At 36.1% G+C, this 24,288-nt stretch overlaps 2 protein-coding genes across 14 annotated transcripts in view; one reads left to right on the top strand and one right to left on the bottom strand.

Moving 5' to 3' along the window:
- Positions 1 to 24,288, bottom strand: part of RFXAP (regulatory factor X associated protein) — a 249,236-nt gene that overhangs the window by 96,460 nt on the left and 128,488 nt on the right. The window lies entirely within an intron of this gene.
- SUPT20H (SPT20 homolog, SAGA complex component) overlaps positions 1 to 24,288 on the top strand; it is a 37,494-nt gene that overhangs the window by 920 nt on the left and 12,286 nt on the right. For 10 of the 13 annotated variants that reach the window (XM_055701932.1, XM_055701930.1, XM_055701923.1 and 7 more), the window contains exons 2-16: positions 705 to 799; positions 2,876 to 2,911; positions 4,019 to 4,077; positions 4,161 to 4,227; positions 10,984 to 11,113; positions 11,760 to 11,863; positions 12,387 to 12,503; positions 12,636 to 12,689; positions 13,586 to 13,725; positions 14,810 to 14,966; positions 15,049 to 15,105; positions 16,061 to 16,132; positions 17,110 to 17,267; positions 19,547 to 19,579; positions 21,729 to 21,846. In XM_055701932.1, the coding sequence (XP_055557907.1) occupies positions 797 to 799; positions 2,876 to 2,911; positions 4,019 to 4,077; positions 4,161 to 4,227; positions 10,984 to 11,113; positions 11,760 to 11,863; positions 12,387 to 12,503; positions 12,636 to 12,689; positions 13,586 to 13,725; positions 14,810 to 14,966; positions 15,049 to 15,105; positions 16,061 to 16,132; positions 17,110 to 17,267; positions 19,547 to 19,579; positions 21,729 to 21,846 (1,305 nt within the window). In that variant the 5' untranslated portion in view covers positions 705 to 796. The remainder of the gene's footprint in view (positions 1 to 704; positions 800 to 2,875; positions 2,912 to 4,018; positions 4,078 to 4,160; positions 4,228 to 10,983; positions 11,114 to 11,759; positions 11,864 to 12,386; positions 12,504 to 12,635; positions 12,690 to 13,585; positions 13,726 to 14,809; positions 14,967 to 15,048; positions 15,106 to 16,060; positions 16,133 to 17,109; positions 17,268 to 19,546; positions 19,580 to 21,728; positions 21,847 to 24,288) is intronic. The other 3 variants (XM_055701933.1, XM_055701926.1, XM_055701922.1) reach the window with 1 other exon arrangement.

Below are 24,288 nucleotides of genomic sequence, written 5' to 3'. Positions count from 1 at the left end.
TTCAAATGTAAAAGTAAAAAATTGAATTTTCACATCTTTTCATTGGGAATGGTATGACCAACAGGACTTAAAGACTGGTTTTTTTAGCTGTTTTTTTCTTCATAAAACTGTAGCTGAATTTAAGAATGAAATGGCGTGGGGACATAGTATCTGAAGGCAAGGACATCTAAGGAACGTGGTAGTGCTGTACAAACTTCATTCAGTTCATAATTGACAGACTGCTGTGAGTCAGTATTACACTAACATCTCAAAATAGTGCTAGAAGGCACCGCTGGTGGAGGTGTTGTCTATGCAATAATACCTTAAGAAAAGCAAAATGAGAAACCTAATGGGGTATGTTAAATATTCTGGTTGCTTGCCGTTAAATGTTTTAGCCTTCTTCGCATCTGTGGACATGATATTTAGGGTGTCAAGGTAGACTGCTGCAATAGAGAGAAGCACTTGGCTATATAATGTTATTTATATGCTTATTGTTAGTTTACTGTTTAATATAACTAATGTAAAATGATTGTCCAAAATGGTAGTAGTAGTCATTAGAATAGGAACCTCTGCACTTAAACTGAATGGAACTTTTTTGTTTCTGTTTTGGGAGAAAAGGTTAGTATGCAAATGAGATTCAAGTAAAATTAACCACTGAAAATGTTGTATTTACATAAAATGCTTATTTAGTTTTAGTGACGCTTTTCCTCTCTGATTTTTTTCAGTACCCCAAGTGTGACCATAAAATATGATTGTTTGCCTGCTGCACCGAACTTAAGTACTACTTTTGCCATTTCATCACCTGGCTTCAACTACAATGGTAAGTTCTGATTCAGACAATACATTTTCAGATCCTTTTGCTCCAGTCTGCTAGTTGGCTGGCTGATGAGGAGAATGCTATTCATGTTTCACATTTGCTTAAAAAAAAACTACTTTGCTTGTCGCTCCTCAGTTCTGATACTTCTTTTTTCAGCAATGTCTTCCTTCATAGCTTGTGAGTATTTATAAACATTTAGTCACTGTCTGGTGCATCATAGGAATTATCGTATAAAACTAATGGCATGTTTTCAGTCAGGACTGGTGTTAGATAGTTGAGTATGTATAGATCCAGCCTCCACATAGTATTCTTCTATTCACAGGTGATAATACAGTCATGGACTTTTACCTCATGTCAAGCATTCAGTGAATTGAATGTCTGAAATCATGCAGTTATCCACTAGACTTATATAGAAACCATGAGTATTTGACATTTTCTTATAAAATCCTAGGCACCTGAAAATGTAAATGTTCTGTGGTGGCAGGTTCTAATGAGCAACAGCACATAATTAAGTGCTTTCCTTCCCCCCACCACCCCCTGAGAACAAGTAAGAAGTTTTGTATTGGAGACACTGTAGTTGAATGGTAAAAGGCCTGAGGTTTTTGGTGTGTATTTCTTTGTTGTTACTGTAATATGTTTTTCATCCCTGAATTCTATTCTAATGTATGAAATAAATGGTACTGCCACGTATTGGACATGGCTCACATGCCTTCTGTTCCTCAAGGTTTGAATAAAGGTATTTACTTTCACAGACAGCTGATAGGGACGGGTTAAACTGAGGAAACCACACAAACATATAAGTGGGAAGAAGTACCTATTACAAATGTTTCTAAGCTTTTCAGAAGGGTGGAGGATTCTCCATAACACTCCTCTGTGTCTTTTGAATAGCATAGCCCATTTAAAAGGTCTAGCTGTGTGGGTTATGTGTACATTGGTTTTTTAAGTAATTTTTTCTTACTGTTGTTAAGAGCTTGTCACCAATACAGTCTTAAGGAATTTATCCATCTGCCACTGAAGTAAATGCATTGCATCTCCTGACTTACCTGGAGCTGAATCAAGCCCTAAGCATTCTCCTACGAGCTTTGGTTCTTAGTATTGTCCTGTCTCTCCTCCCTGCTCCAAATCAGTTTCATTGTCTGGTTCATTTAGCAGCTGCACATTATTCCTGTATAAAGTAGGTGTCAGAGCTAAAGTGCCAGAGAAGGAACGTTAGGGGCCAAGGGAGACATGGTCTTTTTTTGACACTGGTGTTTGTTTATTCTGATTTGAAATACATGTCAAGTTTTAGTCTAAGAACTCATTGTTATCTATGAAGTTAGTTGTTCTTCTTGAAATAATGAAAATGTCTTCTTGAAGTGAAGGACATTCCAAAGGAGCAAAATCCGTTAAAGTAAATGTTACTGAGTATACTGTGCTATGGGATATAGATGAGCTTTTGCAGATTTTGGTATGTTGTCCTAGGTTTTGGCATACTTTTTTACCTGCATCGCAGGAAATCCGGAGTGGAGGCTGTATTTGTTTCTTAGCTGCATAAGGTGTTAGGTGTAGAAACAGTAAGAAAACCTTCTCAGGTTGTGCACAGAAGTTACATACTGAGCACAAGATGTTCAGTTCCATTTTGTAGAAAAATAAGTGTACTGATACTTAGGCACCAGTGTCTGAAAACCAAATGTTTTCTTCCTGGACAACCGTTCAGGGATACTTTGGCTAGTCTTTCTGTTGAATTAGTAGCCAGCTTAAGAAATGAGAACAGATTTTCTACTTGTTATCTCTAATTGTTTTGGTTACTATTTATTATTAATTTTATTACATGTGATTTCTATTCCTACTTTTCTAATTGCCTTTTGTTGTTCTAAGACTTCCTAATTTAGGCAAAACCTTGCAAGTGTAGACACAGTAGTGGGATTAATTACTGTTGATGCAATTAAATGAATTAAGTTTAGTATGTGCTGAAGAATGTTTGAGCCCATCTTCTAACTATAAATTCATATCAGTAGTAATAGTTGTGGTGGTTTTTATGTATGAGAATGTTACACAGTTAATAGACTTTCTGAAAGAAAACCTTTGTAATTCTTGCAGCAACAAGCTTTGGAACTGGCATTGGATCGTGCAGAGGTAAGGAGTAACTAAGTTATTTATTTGCACATAGTATATTCGTCTCACAGAGTTAAGAAAATAACTGTTTTTATTTCTTCTGAAAAGCAGTGGAGAGGCATGTTGTGTAAATGCATATACGTGTATATAAATAATCACCCATACATGTAGCACTGACTTTGCAAAATTCTCACCAAAATTGCTGTGTCATGTATTTGTCTTTTATCTGTTGTACTGAGAACATCATCAGGTGCAATGATGATAGAGTATGCAGGACTTTGGTTTTCCTTTCAAACCAGCAAATCTGTGTGCTGTGAAATAAGCAGAGCTGTACAGAGACAGCTGGCAGAAATATATGGCAAAATCCTGGGTTTTTTTTAAGAGTAGCCCAGTTAGAACGAAGAGGCAATGTCCTTCCTGTTCATGTTCTTTCATGCTGACATCTGATAACAATGGTCACCTTGAACCCTATTATGGGGAATATGTGTTTCTGAGGGAGAACCTCTCCATTGAAATTCTGAACTAAGCTGTTAATAAAAAGACATGAGAGAGTTGAAAAAAACTTGTTAGAATATAAGCTACGTTCAAGGTAGGATGGTATCTTTCTTCTTTTTTAATTGTAGCTTTAAATGTACATGAGTTTTCTTCTGTATAGAACTGTGTATTATAAATACAAGTGTAAATGCAAGAGCCAAGAGGGAAAATTAAACTTCCTGAAGCTGGTTTTATTGAGTACTTGATTTGTAAATGTTGTTGTACCAGTACACACGAATTTGATTGTATGTTACCATGTTAACTTCAGTAGCATTAACTAAGTAGTACTACTTAGATAATGCTACTACAGTAGTGTTATCTACTACTGTAATTACAAAATAAGAATGTAAAATCAAGATTTTGTGTGAAATTCATATCATAGCCATGAAATGCAGTATTTCACAGCTAAATTGAGCTGTCTTCTTGTTGATGACTGTAACATACACCAGATCATGTTAAGTAAACTTTTGAAAAGCTTTTTTTAAATAATTTTCTGTATACATAGAACACTGGTAATGATCAAAAGTTGCATGGTAGCTAGCATTAAATTTCTTTGTAATATATGTTATTTTTTGGTTTACTTTTCTCTTCTAGTATATCATTGAAAGTGCCCGTCAGAGACCTCCCAAAAGAAAGTATTTATCCGGTGGAAGGTAGTAAGAGTTTCAGTATGTAGTTTTTAAATAGCATTTCATTGGTTTAATTTTGGTTACATTTTAAGCTTTTTTCATTTCAGAAAATCTGTATTTCAAAAACTCTATGATTTATATATAGAAGAATGTGAAAAAGAGCCTGAGATAAAGGTAAGCGGAAATTGCCAAGAAGCTTTCTGAACTTGCCTGTTTAGACAACAATGAAAAATACTTTTCTCAATTTCACTTAGTTCCTTTGTGGGGGGAAAAAAAATAAACTCTAGTTACTGTAATAGTTACCTAAGGCTAAGACTACAGGAGTAATTATTATAACATTTGTGAACTAAATTGTGTTATTTAATGGCATCATTTAGTTCAGCTTGAAATAAAAACAGGGTGATGGGAGGGCCAATGACTACCTGGTAACTGTAAATCTGTTTTTAAAGGTAATGAAGTAGAATGCTGGCAGAGGGTTTTAAAGATTGTGCTCTTGAGATGCTTTTCTATGCATGAAAAGGAGAATTTCAACAGAATGAGAGGTGTATCTAACAGGATTATCGTTACTATTAAAATAGCGAGTGATAGAATATGAATAGTGAAGCCCAGACTGGCTTGAGTGACATGTCCATTTTGACTTAAGCCTATGTCACTGAACTCAGTTGTGGTCAACCTCAGGGCCAGTGTTCATGCCACATGCATTGCTGTCAGTACTACTGTTTCAGAATCAATTGCTTAGTGTGACTGCCATGTGAAAAAATGTGGAGAACTTTTTATAATTTGTACTTTATTGTAAATTTAGACTTCTTTCTTGGATAACTAATGAACTACTAAGCCGTTTTCTGACATTTTTTCATAATGTTAGCAAAGAAGCTCAGACAGACTTGGCCACAAATTAAGTTGTAAAAGGCACGAGCTACTGTGCTAAACTGTGAATATCAAATGGAATGAGAAGAGGAAGCTGTGGAATCTGCTGTATTGCTGCTTCCCAAGGAAGTAAAAACCAATGAGAAGACAAATGAGAATGAGAGAGTAGTTACTGAGCACCTGTAATTATTTTTTGTGATTCTGCTGTAGTTGGTTTTGTTTAGCATATGATGCTGATTCAAATCGCAAATGTAAGGTATGTTGTGGTTTAACCCCAGCTAGCAACTAAGTATCATGCAGCCACTTGCTCATTTCTCCCTCTCCCGGTGGAATGGGGAGAATTGGAAAAAAAAAAAAGTAAGACCTGTGGGTTGAGGTAAGAACAGTTTAATCATTGAAAAAAAGGAAAATATAGTAACAGTAATTGTAATGAAAAGGGAGACAAAAACAAGAGAGAGGAATAAAACCCTAGAAAACCAAGTGATGCACAATATAATTGCTCGCCACCCCACTGACTGATGCCCAGCCAGACTGATCCTTCAGCAGTGATCGGGGCCCACCCTGCAGCCATCCTTCCCTGGTTTATATACTGAGCATGATGTTCTATGGCATGGAATATCCCTTTGGGCAGTTTGGGTCAGCTGTCCTCTCTCTGCTCCCTCCTGACTTGTGCACCTGCTCCCTGGCAGAGCATGAGAAACTGAAAGGTCGTTGATTTAGCTTAAGCACTACTTAGCAACAACTAAAACATCAGTGTGTTACCAACATTATTCTGGTACTAAATGCAAAACGCAGCACTGTACCAGCTACTAAGAAGAAAATTTACTCTATCCCAGCTGAAACCAGGACAGGTATTAGGTAAATTACAGGCTTGAAAATGTGTAACATGAATAGTGCATGGCTAACAAAATATTTGAGCAGCAGGGAGAAGACTGGGCTTGCTAGACTGGAATCTAGAAAACCACAGGATTTTAATGTGATAATTGTTGCTAAACTAGAAGGCAGTCGGCAAACTTACCCAACTATAATAAAACTAGTAATGACAGTTGCAATACCACAGTAGATTAAGGGAGTTATTGCTATCTAAATTTGAGTAAAAGTTTAAATTATTCTTTATTTAAGGATTGGAAGCTTATTATGAGCTTATCATGAGTGATTAAGAGCCCTTAATCACTGAACTAAGATGTGGATAGTTAGTAGATCTTTTGGTCTTATGTTATGGATTGTAATTATTGGAAATAAGAGAAGCTCAAAGACTGAGGTGTAAAGGTTAACAATAATAGTATTCTGAAACTTCATCCATGAATGTAGGACTGTTTATTTGTCTCTTAATTTGCACAAAAATACCAAAGAAGGAAATAATATTCTGACTAGAATTTGGCCAATGGCTTGAATGTAGCTTAAAGGTTTTAGTGTATAGAACTGTCAAAGTTTCTATTCCAGTATTGCACTGCTTTGATAGTACAGTTTGTAATTGTTATCCATTCAGAAGCAATTTGGAAATTGACACTGAATATTATTTTTGACTCATAACTTTCACCCTTCATCTTAGCTCTTGTAATACTGTATGTTCCTGTCTGTTTTCTACCCTGCAGTTGACTTGGTCACTCATATCATTTTTCTTGGTGTTCTCACAGGGGAGACCAGATTTTCCACAGTAATTCATGAAGTACTAATTAATTATTCATCCTCTCTTAATCTAGCCTTCCCAGCTTTATTAATTCTCAGTCTCTTGTATTTTTGCATATGCACACTACAGGAAGAACTGTGTTGAGGTGATTATCTAGTGCACTTTGTTTCATTTGGGCTCTAGTGTGCAGCATTCCTGTTGAAAGAAATAAAAATCAAAACAATAATTTTGGATGCAGTGTTAAACACAAATGTGGAAATAGACCTGGTGTGTGGGCTGGAAGGATCTATGCTAGACAGGTAAATCTGAGGAGCTCCACTACAAAACAAACAAAAACCAAAAACACCGATCAGTTGCCTCTTCTTAGTTGGTGAATTCTGACAGGTGCAGAATGCAGCTAGCGTCAGTGTGCAAGCGTGAAAACATCTCAGAGTCATCAAAGTTTCAGAACACTTAACAAAAGTCACTTGAGTTTCATGTTGGACTAGTGCAACGTTAATAAAGCACAGAGGAGCACTTTTACAGCAAAGTAGCGGATGAGAGGTACACTGGCAGCTGTGGAGAATTAATAATTATGATACATGAATAAACCGAATGGTGCCAGATAACAGTGAGGGTTTTTTTTGTTTGCTTTGGTGGGGTTTTTTAGTACTTGATTAATCTTTAATGGTCATGAATGATATGCAGGGTTGGATATATTTGGGAAATTGTGTAAAACGTATTGCATGTGTCATTCTGTTCTTGGAGAAAATGGCTTGCATGTGTAAGGGGAGGAAACAACTGACTATAAGAATGCACTTTAAAGCAAAGCCCTCATAAGGGCGAAACAAGCAGACTTCCTTCAGACTACGGTATTTCTGAAGCTTGATCTGCAAAAACTTACCTTAGGTGTTACTTATGAAACTGAAATGTTTTCTTGCCTCCACTACAGCAGCTGCATGGCCCTTGTCTTTGAGCTGCATTAATGCTAGTCTCTATTGGAATGGTGGCCTAAAGATTGACACAGCCAGTTACATCCTAGTGAAAGTATACTTTGAGTTGCAGTCTTCTCAGGATCTGATTTCAGTTCAGCTAGGTCACAAGTGTCTTTAGGCTTCAGTTTATTCCTTGTACTTTTGTAACCAAAAATGATGCTTCCTGAAGTTGTTTCGTTGAGTTGGGGTTTATTTTTCCGTCTGGTTTACTTTTTCTGTTTCCTGAAAGAACAATGCTTAACGTTGCTCATGAAGTTATGTTTCAAACAGTAGTTCTGTTGAAGTTGAGACAAAATTGTACCTTCTAAGGTGTATCTTCTAGGCATTCGTGAAGTGGTGCTGGGATTAATGAAACATGCCCAAAGCCAAGGGAAAAGAACCTGAGGGGTTGGTTTAGACTTCTGTTTTACAGCGATACAGTAAATAGCTACAAGTGTTTTTTTTTATAGAGGTGATCTGTTTATTTGAAGGTTTTTTATCAACTTTTCAGTCATAAACATAAGGAGGAAAATCAATTTAAGATGCTGCAGTGAGGGACAAGAAAAGCAGTCGTGATGAAGATAAAATACAATTTTGTGTAACACTAGTACATCACTGGAGGAGTAGGTATTAAAATTAACATTTTGCTCATAGCCAAGGATGGAGGAGTCAAAACCAGCATAAAATCATTACTTCAGTCTTGTTAGGAAAGAGTGCTCACTATTCTTTATTCAGTCGTAGTCATCAGAAGTCACTGGAAGCAAAAGGCATCAGCTCTGCATTCTCTGTGCCACTTCTCAGCCATCACACGGTCATTGCAGTGTGTGTTCAGGAGGGAGGTGTACTGCTTTTCTGTGGATGAAGTCAGGGAGGGTTAAGAGTTTTATCTGAGGTAACAGGGCAGTATAACTGGCTTGGTATCTGAAGTCCTGCAGTTTACTGTGAACAGTTAAGAAATGTGATATACTTCAGGCTGCTCCTTGATATTTAAAATCTTTCCAGACAAGATCTGAGCTAATACTTAAATCAGCTCTGAGCTAGTATCTCTAATAGCCAGCTCAAAGGAGAAAGTTGATTTTTGTAGTCATAAAGAATATTCATGCTTAGTGAAATGTAACTTTGCTTATTGAAATGTTTGTACTTAAAATGCTAATTTTGCTTCAGTGTCTTGGAGAGGCTTTATATTTTAAAATGTGCTTAGAACGGGTCTTAAGAAGTTCAGGTCATATCAATGCAGTGTCAAAAATAATCTCTGTCCCTTCCTCTTTCCTTTACCTGTCTTCCCCCCTCAACATCCTAACCTCAAAAAATGTGAAATGAGCTGAGGTGGGAAAAAGCTTTTGCCAACTGGCCAAAGTTTTTACTGAACATAAACTAAAAATTAAAAAAATAATTTGTCATTCACCAAATAAATTTAAACTGGAGAGTGATGTGATTAACTCAATTTAATTACATTTAAAATTGAATTACCATTATATATTTCACTGATGAGGTGTTTAAGGAGCAGAGGCCTTTCACAAAATAAATCTCATGGCTATTTCTTGCATGCATAGACAAATTTCTGGGGAAAAAAGATTGTTTATTTAGAAATTCTATGAGTGGTTAATAGTTAATATAAATTATTCAGTGCCTGTACTTTGGATGGAATAATGCCTTTAATTGAATGATCCTTTTTCTTCAGCTCATGAAAATAGTAAAGTTGAATTAGAAATGTTAACAGTATTATTAGTACCAACTTCTAGAAGCAATGCTGATTCTGTCCCATTGATAGAGGAACAGAATTGTTTTCTTTTTTATTTTCTCTTATTTTAAAATATAATTTTAGTATGTATAATGAATTTCTTCTTAACCTCTCTTACATAACCTGATAATCCTTTTTCTAAATTAACTCTTAGAGAATTCTCGTATTTCTTTGTCCTAAATGCATTGCATATTTAAATATGAAAGTACTAATCTGTACAACACTGGGAAAAAATACAAAAATATTTACATCAAAAGATGACAGTATCTCAGTAGTAGTTGAGTGTTGGCTTTGCTGTCAGATGGGCATTTACTGTACCTCAGGCTGCATCATACTGTGTTGAAGTGAAAGCCCAATAGCTATATCCCTTACTCAGCGATGTGTCTGAAAATTGAAGCAGTGCACATGCAGTCTCGGGTTTTGGGGTAGATGTTGAGGGAGGTTAATGGGAATTTTAACTGAAGAAGGTTTTTCATAATAGACTGCATCTCAAGTCTTGTATGGGGAACTGGCTTTCCTGAGCAGTTTCAGCCTCTGTTGTTGCCATGTCATGTTTTCCCCCATTCTCCCCTGCTCCTCCAGTTCTTTCCCCATTAGTTCTTCAGGATTTATGTGCTACTTTGTCCTTTTCTTTGTGCTATTTTCCATGATTTCTAAACTGTAAAAGCCAGTAAAATGTAGTCACCATCATTCATGATGTGTGAGGAAGAGTTAACTTTAGGCAATGGTTCTAAAACTAGATAGCAGGAGATGGAATATTTTCTCCTTTTTCTCTGTGTATCTGTTAAAATGATCTGTTGGATTATATTGCTGTGGGATTTTAGGGCTTTGGTTTTGGTCCTTTTCTTTTACTTTGTTCACCTGTAAGTAATGATTCTGTGTTCTGTTGTCTTTGTATCTATGGAAAGATACATTTGTTCAAAAAGCTATAGCTGACTACTACTTAGTTGCAGGTATATGAAATGAGTAGTTGGATAGGTTTAGTAGAGCACTAGGGTTAACTTCCAGTGAATGGCTCCACCCAGACCTGGTATTCAGCTATAAAATCTAGCCTCCAACCAGAAGTTGTAAAATTATGTGAGCTCTAGAATTCATTGTTTTAAGGTCTAAGGGTTTTTTTAAAATGTTTAAATTTGTGGGACGTATATGGGGGTCTTTGAAACATACTAATTAGTAATAAAAATCTGTTATATATGGAGAAGATCATCCTTACAATTAAGGGAATAGTCTGTGCAGCTGCTGGATCAGATTTCTTAATTACATTGCCTTGTCTGTATTTGCTGAAACCTTCCAAATGCTGTAATTCAATATTTTAATTCTGGAAAGAAATATCTGCTTCTGTTAGGAATATTTGAGAGAACTAAATATTTTTATTGTTGTTATCAAACAATGTATAAATGATAGTATAAATTACGTTCATGTAAATCTACAGTGCAGTAGTTTCATTTCTAATGCTGTAGCATAGGGTCATTCTTATTAACTCTGGTGTCTGTGGACTTATAATTCAAGGTTTGTTTTAATTTAAATGAGTGGGGTTTTTTAAAAAAAATCTGTATCTAAGTATGGATAATAATACATAATGTATGTATCTGCTGAAATGCAGTCCAATTAAATTTAACTGGGCTTGTTCAGATACCTACTTCAACATTAATCTAAATAATACTGATTTCTAGAAATTGTTTTTATTTTTACTAATTAATTGATAGTATTATGTTCATGAGCAATGTTTACTTTTAAAGCAGAAGCTGAAGCGAAATGTGAATTTACTTGAGAAGCTGGTTATGCAGGAGACATTGTCATGTCTGGTAGTGAACCTCTATCCGGGAAATGAGGGTTATTCGCTTATGCTCAGGGGAAAAAATGGTTCAGGTAATATTTTTGCTCTTTATTTCTAAAAAATACTCAGAACGCTCTATGTTAAAATGTTGCTTATATTTAACTGTTTCACTTCTAACAATTCCTTGTGAAAAACCCAAAACTATATTTGAACAAAAAATTTACATAAAGCTGTGAGGTGCTTGGAAACAGTCTCTACTGGTGCAGCATAAATGAGTAGATAGAAGGTCTTTTTAATAGCCTTCCATTCTCTTATTTCCCCTTAGCTTCCCAAGTTGCTTATCTGCTTGTGTCTTGTTTCAGGTTCTGTCAAATTGTTTCTTTCACTGCTTCCTAAATCTAGGTCTGACTAAAGGCATCTGTGTTTCAGTTTGGTTTTGTCTTTATGCCACTGGTACGGTGATGTGCTATAAGAGCATACAGTATATCAGCTGGAAGCAAACATTTGGTCCCATTGAGCTATTAAAGCATGTTGCCTTTTGGGACAGTAAGAGCAAAATCTCAAGCTCTGGGAACAGAAATGGATATAAAAATCAATACTGTGAAAAAAAATTGCTGATTTGAGTAGGTTTCCACTGGCCCTGTTTTTTTCCTATGGCAAGCTTGTTTTTGATTTCACATTGTTAAAAGTTTGAACGTGAAGGGCAAAAGAAAAGCGATATGTTTTGTTTAAATGCAGATTCTGAGACCATTCGGCTGCCTTATGAGGAAGGAGAGCTGCTTGAATATTTGGATGCAGAGGAACTACCACCTATTTTGGTTGACCTTTTAGAAAAATCTCAGGTTTGGAAGTTTTGTTTTCAAAAAGAATTTATATTTTGTACCCAGATAGACCTTGATTTTTTTTTTTTTAATACTTCACATGAGTGATTCCAACCACAAGATGTAAAACACTTGTGCATCTGGAACTGTAGTATTTAATGCCCCAAATAAATATTCTGTCGATATATAGGAAAAAAAATATATTGGGAAGAAAGGGATAGAAGAGAGATTGCTATGGTTAAGGCTGCCAAAAATCTTCAACTCTGTGCTCTAGCAAGGTGTCCTTTGTTCCTTTCTCATTATGAAATATTTGGCCTAGGAATTTCTTAAAACTACATTGCTGACTTATTAAAACCCACTACATTTGAATCTTGTATTTTAGGCAAGTCTAGGTATGTAGTAAAGACCACTGGTTTGACAAAATCAGTCATTTATTCATAGTATCAGTGAATTTTATATGATACATAACAAATGTCTTTGGAGGCAGGGATGGAGGCAGCTTGGTAAATATTTGTTTACAAATTGGTTTTTTTGTTTCAACTAGGTTAATATTTTTCATTGTGGATGTGTCATAGCAGAAATACGTGACTATAGGCAGTCTGGTAACATGAAGTCTCCAACATACCAAAGCAAGCACATTCTTTTGCGTCCTACAATGCAGGTAAGAAGGGTTTCAAGTCATTCCTCAGTGTTACAGTAGTTCCTAGACTGGATATGAACTACTCCTGAACATGTGTTAAGAAATTTTATTATTTGGTTGAAAGCTAAATTACCATTATGTCTTCTTCCTCAGACTTTAATTTGTGATGTGCATTCTATAACGAGTGACAACCACAAATGGACACAGGTGAGTTAGCAGTTATTTTAAAACTTTACCGTGAGGTAGTAAATACACAATAAAATAAAACCCATTTACATTATTTGTTTAATAAAATCTGGTAAAATGATTAATTTATTTTTAATTCAAACTGTCAGTGATGTGCATATTGGTGCATTGTACACACTCCAGAGACCTGTCAAATTAATACCATCTTCCCACAGGATGCCGTAGAAGACAATAGGATTTGCTAAAAGTTTTATAGAATCAGACCTTAACTTTTGGTAATGCAGAATGGCAGTACTGTAGTTACTCAAACTAATTTACCTTACTTCATTCATTATCAAAATACAGTCCCAGAATGATAGTTCAAGTCTAATGACACAATTGCTGCTCTAGTGTTATTTTGTTGTTGATACTGTTACAGTAAAGAGAATCCTAAGTAACTATGGCTGTACAGTTATAATTAAATGCTGAATAGTGTGGTGTACTCAGTGTGTTCATCTGTATTTCAGAGCCACAGTCATGCTCAAATCCATTTCAAATTGTAATCTAATGTCCCAGATCATCTTTATGGCAGTGATTCCCAGTCCATCAATATAAATCACTGACAAAATGGTTTTCATTGCCACTAGTATGGTGTTTAAAACAAAGAAAGAAAGAAAACACACAAAAAAACCCCCAACAGAACATGCCCCCTTCTTTTCAGAAAGATTTCTTTTCCTTTTGGAAATCCCACCCAATGCTCTGTAACTCATAACAATGGTTAGTCATACTTAACTGTTGAATATTTTCTGTTGTTGACTATCCGCACAGTTTTTTCAGTTTTCTTTAAGATGATGTGCACATATGCATAGGTATAGTCCACTTAATTAGTGTAAAAGTCTTCATATTTTCACGTTCATTAATAGCTGCGTGTATTACAGGAGGACAAACTCCTACTTGAGAGCCAACTTATTTTGGCTACAGCAGAGCCTTTGTGTCTTGATCCTTCAATAGCAGTGACCTGTACTACAAACAGACTCCTATACAACAAGCAGAAGATGAATACTCGCCCCATGAAACGGTAGGGTTTAAGTACGCAATATTGTACCATCTCAATTAACAGTAGATGCTGTAATGTGCTTGGTTTTGTATAACAAAAGAATGTGCATATATATTACTTTCTTAACATAATATGTTATATTGTGGTTTTGATTTTGTACTTTTTTTGCGTAATTCAGATGTAAGCTGAGTCAGGTGATAGCTCAGTAATGTAGAATATATAAATGGATATATTATATATTGGTCTCTGATTTGTTAAAAGCTGTGTCTTAAGTTTATCCCTGAATGAGGAAATCAAGGGAATTATTTATATGCTTGATGTTCAGGCTAAACAGAAGCGTAGGCATATTAGAGTCTTAGGAAACTTAAGTGATGTGGAATGCAATACATTAAATTCACTTTTGTGCATGATTATTCACTTTTTTCAACAAAAGCTTGAAATGCTTCGTTTTTGTTCTACTAAGAGTAGCATTCACTCTGTACTAATAGTCTTTCAGAATTACTGAAGTATATAAAACTAGGTTTACATTGAAATACTATGCTAATGTACAACCAGTGGTAATGTCTAAAAAAAAAAAAGTATAAATAGTGAGATTGATCAAGCTGTCCTTAAAATTAGAGCTGGGTGGTCAACAAACATCCTACTAGAAAAACAGACAAAAGTATTAAATGAATGTCCAGAACAGCATTAATGTACCAATGGTTTTGGCATGAGACAAGGAATGTGTTTCTACTGTATTTATAAATTTATAGTTACATAAGCAATACACAGATCTTTTGACAGAACTGAAATCTATCATAATATACAAATATTTTAAGCTTGGCAATTTTTCAGTTAGTCATTTTGACAGTTATGCATTTCAAAACTAACCCCGTTCTTAGTGATGAAATGCATGGACAGAGTACTAGTATTTTTAAAAAAATACAAAATCAAGACTTCTAGTTGTACTGTGTAATCCAGAATAGCAATTTTAAATTAATATTGCAAACCCTGTCTCTTAATCTCAATATAAGTAGCATTTCCCTGCATATTTTTGTGTTTGTGGACAGGTAGTGGGAAATTTCATTTTGATGGTTTTACAAGCTTTTCTGTTGTTTTACCATAGGTGCTTCAAAAGGTACTCAAGGTCATCTCTGAACAGACAGCAGGACGTAGCTCACTATTCAACTCCACCTCAGCTTAGACTACTTGACTACTTACAGAAAAGAAAGGAGAGGAAAGGAGCCCAGCAGTATGACCTCAAAATTTCTAAAGCTGGAAATGTAAGTCTTCTGAGACATAGATGGGAATACTTCTATTTATTTAAAAAAATTAATATATTAATACTGTTTTTTCATCTTCCAGTGCGTAGACATGTGGAAACAGAACCCTTGCTACTTGACTGCACCTTCTGAAGTGGATGTAGGTCCAATTATTACCATTAATATTTATTAGCAATTGTATTGAATGTTGGGTTGTATGAAGAAGTGACTGAAGAGTATCCAGTATCAAAGAATGACCTTTAAAATAAACCACATCGGAATACATTGCAATTGTAACATGTTAGTTTGGATGAGATAAACAGTGCAAACAGACCTTCAGTATTCAACTGTGGGTTCAATAAGCACATGTCTGTTTGAAGTTGTCAGATAATACAAAAAAATAGAAAAAGAAATGAGGTGAGGAAATTATTTAAAAATTAGTTCTCAGCTTGGTTGCTCTTTTTTGAGGTATTATGAGATGATGGGAAATAACATTTCCAATAGCTTTATTATTTTTTTAATACAGAGAATTCTAGTTACGAATTCTTATGACCATTCTGTGCATTCTTCTCTCAGGGACATTTACATTCTTGGTTTCTGGCACTGCCAAGACACATACTACTAGCATACAGAAGGAACCCAGTAGACCAGACAAGATTGTAGCTTTGGACTTTATAGGGCTGGCAGGAGTGCACATTACACGTGAAGTGATGCTGTAAGCTTGTACAAACCTCCTCTCTCTTGGCCCTTCAATACTGTTCTATCTGATGTAGTTAAGTCTTTAGGAGTTACTGGTTTTGTGAAATTTCTCCACGTTGCAGACAAGGATTTCAATCTGTACTCTTAAGCCATATTTCGCATTTTCATTGTTTAACATAGCAAATACAATGTAACAGAATAAATGTAAAGTTCTGAAGGTTCTCCAGTTTGCCTTTTCTGAATGCGTAATGCAGAGGATGCTGTACAATGTATCAAACTATCCTTATTTGTTTCTTGCACTCACTTTTAAAGGCTATCATATTAGCCACTCCTAAAAACAAGAAGCTCTGCTAGAGTGACTTTGATTCTGGCCCAATATGACTGTTGTTCTTTCTTCTATCTTCATTTTCTTTAAGGTGGAAAAATATGCCAAAGTAGAGAAGTCTATCAAGCCTGATGATTCACAACCAACTGTCTGGCCAGCCCATGTAAGTAGTTGAGAACTTTGGCCAAGCTTCTCTGTTTAGTTTAAATGCCTCTTATTTCAACAAAATCGAAGTGATGTGGGAATATGATTTTCCCTCCGCAATTTAATTAATCTTCCATGTGTTATATAGACACAGAGAGATTACCACAGATACTTGTGACTTCATACAGTGCAGCGTGCATGTGATGAGTTCTGTAGTTTCCTCAGGTTTTCCAGAAATACAAGGAAAAGCAACTTTAATCTCCCAAGCAACATGTGGTGTTGCTGTTTAGTGAAGAAAGCATAAAAATTTAGAGGGAGTAGTACTCCACTCAGAAAATTGCTTTCTTTACTCAGATGCTCAAAGACTGAAGGAGAAGAGCTGTTAAAATCAAAATGCTAAATTTGAAAAGGGATTAAGAAATATTTAATACCTCTTATGAAAAGCTCTTTCTGCAATGTTTAAGTTGAATCTTAAGATTTCTGGCACAAAATATGTGATTTGATAAGTAGTCTTTTAATATAATTAGCAGTAAATAAATTCATCAATTCTTTTTAATTTTGGAGGCAAGATACAATCTTTATTTAACAGCAATGCAATTATTATGATGTCTTTGTTTCATATTGCCAAGAAGTAATACTTTCTCATAGAATTTAATCTTAATTTCCAACATTTTACTCGGAACGTTTGTTAGCATTGTCATAATTCATAAAAACTGTTTCCACATATGTTTACCCAGTCTGCCTTTCCATATCTAACATTGTTTAGGTTCGCAATATTTTTCTGGTTTTAAGACATGATAAAATTTTTATATCCTCTCATCCCTTTAGATAACTTCTCATATCACCTTCATTTTAGATAATGCACCCCTTCTTACAAAGTGTTACTGACCTTTCTTATAGGAGTGTTTCTTACTGCGTTGTGTAAACTGTCATATTTTACTAGCTGTTTCTGTTATCACTTGTTTAAGACTTGTTTAATTTCTTCTGTCTTCTTAGGAAATAAAAGATGATTATGTGTTTGAATGTGAAGTCGGTAATCAGCTTCAAAAAACAAAACTGACCATTTTTCAGTCTCTTGGCAATCCCTTATACTATGGTAAAATTCAGACACTCAAAGGTGATGAGGAAAATGACAACCTATTAACTCCATCACAGTAAGTGACATGATTTTTTTAAACTATGCTGTGATCTGATAGGCAAAGGAAAACAAACATTACTTTTTCAGTCATAATAATACTCCAGAGCTAGAAATCTGATTTAAGGGTTTTTTTAAAAAAATTAAGTTAATGGACCTAAAAATTTTAAAAAACCACAAAACAATGTGTTCAGGCAACCATCATATCATACATGTACTTTTATGTTAAATCTGCACTTTCTTTTACATGAAAGTTATATTATAAAGCAAAAAAACCCACAAACCCAAAAAACCTCCAACCCACTCATTGTGGAGACACTGCGAGATATTTTTAGCGCTCTTTTTCAGTATTACTCATAATTTTAATTGTCAAAATTTGCCTGATGCAGTGAAAACATAACACTCGATTATATTATGTTTACCCTTAGGTATAGAAATTTAGGTTAAATAAATGATGAAGAAAAACATGCGCTCCTAAGAATCTTCCTCACTTTGAATTGGTTTGCATCTGCTGTTGTTGGCTGTGGTTCTACAAAGATTCTGTATTCTTGGCTCTTTTTGTTGTGTGCGCCGTGTACTTTGTGTGGAGGAACCTGTGCAGCACAGTAGACCCTGTACATTTCATTAAGGCAAGGAGCAGTGAGCCTGAGCAAACCTTTTAGTTCTGTTAATAAAAGTTATTTTTGTCTAGTATGTAATCCCTCTTTTCTATTAAAATCTTCTTAATACTCGGGGTGTTTTATCCCTAGACTGAGCTATTTACTGTTTGTTTCCATACTGTTGTGGTTTAATCCCAGCTGCCATTTAAGCCCCACACAGGTGCTTACTCACTCCCATGTCAGAATGCGGAAGAGAATCAGAAGGATAAAAGTGAGAAAACTCATGGGTTGAGATAAATGGGTTATTAAAAACAAATGAGTTGACAGTTTAGTAAGTATAAGCAGAAGCCACACACACAAGCAAAGCAAAACAAGGAATTCATTCACCACTCCCCGTGGGCAGGCTGGCAGGTGTTCAGCCATCTCCAGGAAAGCAGGGCTCCATCATGCATGTTACTTGGGAAGACAAACATTGTAACTCTGAATGTCCTACCCTTCCTTCTTCCCCCAGCTTTATATGCTGAGCATGATGCCATATGGTATGGAATATCCCTGTGGTCAGCTGAGGCCAGCTGTCCTGGCTGTGTCCCCTCCCAGCTTCTTGTGCACCCCCAGTCCACTCGCTGATGGGGTGGGGTGAGAGGCAGAAAAGACCTTGACTCTATAAGCACTGCTTGGCAGTAAGGAAAACATCCCTGTGTTACCAACACTGTTTCCGGCTCAAATCCAAAACATAGCCCCCTACCAGCTACTGTGGAGAAAATTTACTCTGTCCCAGCCAAAACCAGCACACATGCTTCATACTGATCTGATCTTCCTAGAACAGCAGTGCTAGCTTACAGTTGTCTAAGGCTGAGAATGAAAAGGGTTTATACATGTTAGATACCTGGGGTTTTTTGGAAATCATTGCTCTAGTCCATTATGTTTCAGACATTACCAGTTGAGGTTCACCAAAATTTGGATACCTCCTCATTAGAAAAATTTGTCATATGAAGTGAAAGGTGCACAAGACATTTTTGTTGTTCTGCTGTAAAATAACGACCTTTTTTTGAGCTAGAGAAACAGAAAAGGTCTGTAGTGTTTACATAGAAAAAACCCCAACCCACTGTAGTAAGTTTGCAAGCCGTAAGTATTATGCAGAAGAGAAATGCTTATTTAGGAATTTTGTAAAATCATGAGGAGTAAGAATTTGCGTAGGTGAAATCAAACAGTGAAAACTAAATTTTTATTAAAATATTAAAGGTAGGGCTGTTTGTGACATAACCACAGGACTCTTAGGTTTATTTCAATGTGAGCATATCGGTATGTTGATTTATACATAACTTTTCCCTTGTACTTTGTAAAGTAGCAATTCTGTAGCAGTTACTTCAATTTTTTTGAAAGTATAAAATACAAAATCCATATTCTGCCTTTTGCTTTGTAGGTAACTTACTGTCAAAGGAGACCATATTAGATGATGTAGGTATATTGTATGTATAGTTATGAAGCCAAGTTTGTGTTTCAAGTACTATATAATACCCAGTCCATTAAGAGGATAGGCTAATAATACCCAGTCCATTAAGTGGATAGGCTATCTCGTATTTTCAGCAGGTATGAAGAAAGAGCAGCACTGACATTCATTTGAAGTTTTGTAATTAGAAAAACATGTCCTTTTAGTCCAGTTCATGACTGAAAACCTATTACACATTTTACATTTCAGGTTCCTTATTGGTTCGAAGACAGATGCTGAAAGGTAAATTAATATAATATGTACAACCATTTGACTTGATGCCAGATAATGAATTTTGTTCCTTCTAGCTAGTATGACTGTTAATGTTATGGTTATGGAAACAGAAGCAGAACAGAGGAAGAAAATAAGAGGCATTAATCATAACAAAAATGAGGATACAGTCTGCGGTTTCTATATTTAACAAGCAAGGAAGAACAGAGGACAGCAAATATGTGAATACAGCTTGTCCCACTACCTGGATTTCAAGCATATTGTTACAGTTATTTGTACAGTTATTCTTGATTGCATAGGTAACAATAAAATTCTGAGAGCATTTAGAAGTGATTTCATCTTGATATTTTTTATGGTAAATTAGCAATTATGGAAAATGTCCATTTGAACTTTAAGTGTAATTTAGGACTTAAGATGTATACAACTTATTTTTGGTGTGTTGTGCATTACTTGATTCAGCTTTCTAAGAGAAGCAAGTAGCAAAACAGTTTTCCAGTATATTGTAGTTGTAGAATGATAGGAGTAGCAATTCTGGGGAAACTGAGGCAGCAAAATAAGTACTTCTTCAAATATTTGTTAGTGTGCATCACATTAGATACCTGTGTTTCTTTGTGCAAGTGAGCACAGAACCTTTAAAAAGCGATCTGTCAAAGTCACTTGTGGTTTTGCACCTTCATAGGACACCTTGAGGTGATGGGAATGCTATAGCTCTTAACCCACCACCATTCTTCTTCCGTGCCTGGCAGGAAAGAGAGTGCTTGGTTTGGTTAAAAATCAATAATAATGTTCTTTAATAGATAATCTTGGTCAGGGAACTCTTAGCTTGTATTCTCTCCTGCCTCCTTTGTCATGATAGAGACTTGTGCTGTTTGTATAAGCTGAATTTTGGGGGGTTGCTTGGCTGAAAACTAAAAAAAACCCACAGCAATACAGGGGTCTAGTTCTAACTGGGATTGATATCCTGATCACGTTTGTCACTGGGTTGCACAGATCTTTCTGTCAGAATAAGCAGTTGGTTTTCAGGGACTAGGACAAGAAAAAATGGTAGAGGAGGAAGGAGGGCAGGACCACCTTTTTGAGTACGTGGCATTTTATTACTCAGATTCCACTCTAATTTTAGGGCAGTCTAAAATCTCATTGCTGAAGAAAGTATATTTGCACCTCTTCCTCCGCCCTGTATCTCAGGGCTCTTGCTTATATCTGCATTAGTCATGTAACAGCATATTGAAACAGTGCTATGCCAAAATAAAGAGTAGTTCATCGCATTTAGGTGTAAGCTAATGGGAATATTCCAGCAGTTTTTCTTTGAGGTTTAGTCTGCCAGAGTGTAAGTGACAACAGGTCTTCAGCTTGATTTTTGAGTCTGCAGGGTCACTTTGTATATTTAACTCAGGTTTGTGAAATTGTATTCCCTCAACTTAGTTCTCTCAGATCAGTAGAGATGTAGTCTGTGATTTGGTAGAACAGTATTTTAAAATTGTTTGCCTGACATTATGATGCTTTAAATTCCTAGATACATCACTGCTCATTGGCCTCATAGAATAAGACCTGGCTGTCCTGGTGCTCAAAGAAGGGATCACTTTTGCTATGATAACTGGTTCTTGGATGTACATTCAGTGTGGACTTCTTGGTTCATCTCTTGTTCTCGGAGTCCATATCTGACATAGATCTCAATTTGAAGGGGGGTTGACTGTCCCACAGGGAGCATAAGCGGAAGACAGGGCACTATAAAATAATCTGGATGCCTGTGAAAGGAATGGGATCCCCATTCACTGTTATCCCAAAGAACTGCAATTGCTTTTGGGAAGGGAACTTGTTCTGTCTACTGTTTTGCATAATCCTCTAACAGAATGTTTCTTAAACTGTATTTTGCATTAGAAAAAAAAAAGACAGTGATTGGAAGAAAAGTTAAAACGGAGTAAATCTAAGAAAAGAGCCCAGGAACATAAAGTAGAATGATATGTAGATATATAGGTATATTCTATATATTAGCATCTCTATTATAGATAATAAAATTATATAAATTTTATATAATGTACACTTAGTCGTGTAATACCTATTTTATATATATGTAGCATATACAATTGTGTGTTTACATATAGGTATCTACTTTAAAAGTTCCAAGTTGTTGATCATCTTCTGTCCTCATTGTTTGTTTCAGAGTGGTGAACCAGTATCAGGAGTTAGTACAAAATGAAGCTAAATGTCCTGTGAAAATGTTTCATAATTCAGGTGGATCAGTCAATCTTAGTCATCTTTCGCCAGGGAAGGAAGTGGAAGTGAGTTTATCGAGCCATAGATTTCTTTTATTTGCACTTGATTATTGAATTAATAGAACAATTTTTGCTGTTCATGTTTAAAATAACCTAAAAATTTCATTCTGAATGAATTTGTAAATGCTTGATTGTCATAATCATTTACTGTGAATATATTGGGAAAATTAGAAAAAAGCATTTTTGTTTTCACTGTTAAAATACTGTGTCCTTTAGCCATGTCTTTTTTTTTCAGTGCATGATATAGTTAGCTCCAAGGTTTTGTTGTAGCATTTTTCCCTTTTGCCCGATGAACCTTTTGCAGAGCAGTATAGTAAATGTAGCTATGTTGAGTTTTATTTAATAGGTCAGTAAACATAGAAAGCAGAGGTAGTACTGAACTTTTTTCCTTTACCTTTAGAAATTATTAAAGCTTTTTTCTCTTTACTTTGATGAGCAAAATTTTCAAAAAAAGCCCAACCCAACACCAAAATCTTTAAAATCCATATGTTTGCATGCACACATCCAGCAGAAATTCCTGCATTCCCAAATTATCATGCCTGTTGGCATAGCCTTGTGTTCTATTTGCTTCTGCCTTCCTTGGTCAGATTGAGTACTCTAGCAGTGAGCTGATTTTAGGCTCCAACTAGTAAATGATTTTTCTATGATAGGGCTATTTCCTTTACTACATCTTTCCCTAAATACCTGCTTTTAAACGGCAACAGTGTTGCTCTGCAAGAGGTAGTTAGTTCCTGGTATCAGCCAGAAGAGCATGAAGAGGCAGAAAGGAATATGGATGTTTCGGTATGTGTGTGTATATGCATACAGACATATGCATGCACGTATGTGTAAATATATCTATGTGTGTATGTATATTAAAATCATAGAATAACTTAGGATGGGAGGGTACTTCTGTAAGTTATCTTGTCTGGCTGTCCAAGACCCCAGCAAAAGCTGGACCAAGGTTACTCGGGTTACTGTATTTAATGATCTAACCCCCCTTTTGAATGGGGGTTAGATCATTAAATATTTATTTTGAGATTGGAGAAAGCAGATTTTAATGGTACAAGAGAAAATCCTCTGAATTTTCCTCAAAAGATTCTTTTTTATAAGAAAGCAATTAGAAACATGTAGAGGGAGTGTCTCTTATTACCAAGAATCAATGGAAGCTAAGCTTTCTAAAAAGGTTCATTCTGCACAATACTGAATGCTCGGATTTGTGAGCACATGCACATCTAATTTAGACTCCAGCACTGAAATATTCCATTCACTATACAGACAGCCTCATTTTCTAGATTTAACAGTTTGTGGACCCTGTGTGTGTTTAGATACAACTTTCATTTGTGGGATTACCTGCATAGTCTGTGTTGCTTGGTGAAGAGTGGCTGGAAAGCTGCCCAAAGGAAAAGGACCTGGGTGTGCTGGCTGACAGCCGGCTGGACATGAGCCAGCAGTGTGCCCCCGTGGCCAAGAAGGCCAGTAGCATCCTGGCTTGTGTCAGGAACAGTGTGGCCAGAAGGAAAAGGGTGGTGATCATCCCCCTGTACTCAGCACTGGTGAGGCTGCACCTCGAATGCTGGTGTCAGTTTTGGGCCCCTCACTGCAAGACAGACACTGAGGTGCTGGAGCGTGTCCAGGGAAGGGCAGTGGGGCTGGGGAAGGGGCTGGAGCACAAGTCTGATGAGGAGCGGCTGAGGGAACTGGGGCTGTTTAACCTGGAGAAAAGAAGGCTCAGGGCGGGGACCTTATTGTTCTCTACAGCTGCCTGGAAGGAGGGTGTGGGCAGGTGGGGGTTGGTCTCTTCTCCCAGATATCTGCAACAGGAAAAGAGAAAATGGCCTCGAGTTGTGCCATGGGAAGTTTAGATTGGATATTAGGAAAAATTTCTTCATTGAAAAGGACTGTCAAGCATTGGAACAGGCTGTCTGGGGAGGTGGTGGACTCGCCATCCCTGAAGGTGTTTAAAAATAAACACAGAGATGCAGTGCTTAGGGACATGGTTTAGTGATGGACTTGGCAGTCTTGGGTTAATGGTTGGAATTCAGGCTCTCAAAGGTCTTTTCCAACCTAAATGATTCTGTAACAGTAAAAGTGTTTCACCGTTGAGTCTTTTGACCCTGTCAAGTATTGGAATTATGCATGTAGAGTCTGCTGTGAGTGACTCAGAAGTATGGAATTGATTAGCTAAGGTTAATTTATGTTCAAAAAACCTGATGAGTAGGTTATAAAGAACAAGCAAAACCGAAGCACCTTTCCTGTAAAAAGATTAATGAAGTTCTGATCTCACTGAAGTCAATAGGAAAGTGTGTATTGATTTCTGCATATTCAGGGTTTTCTTGCATGTTTTTAAATTCCTACTCCCAGAATCAGGAAATCTGATCCTGTTTTCTAAATCCAATGGAAATGGCAAATATATACAGGTGGTAAATGAACAAAATGATGTGATTGTTCAAGTAGGACCAAATTGTC

Source organism: Falco cherrug, chromosome 2, assembly GCF_023634085.1.
Source record: "Falco cherrug isolate bFalChe1 chromosome 2, bFalChe1.pri, whole genome shotgun sequence".
NCBI classification, from domain to species: Eukaryota; Metazoa; Chordata; class Aves; order Falconiformes; family Falconidae; genus Falco; species Falco cherrug.
This window is presented reverse-complemented; position numbering and strand designations above follow the sequence as displayed.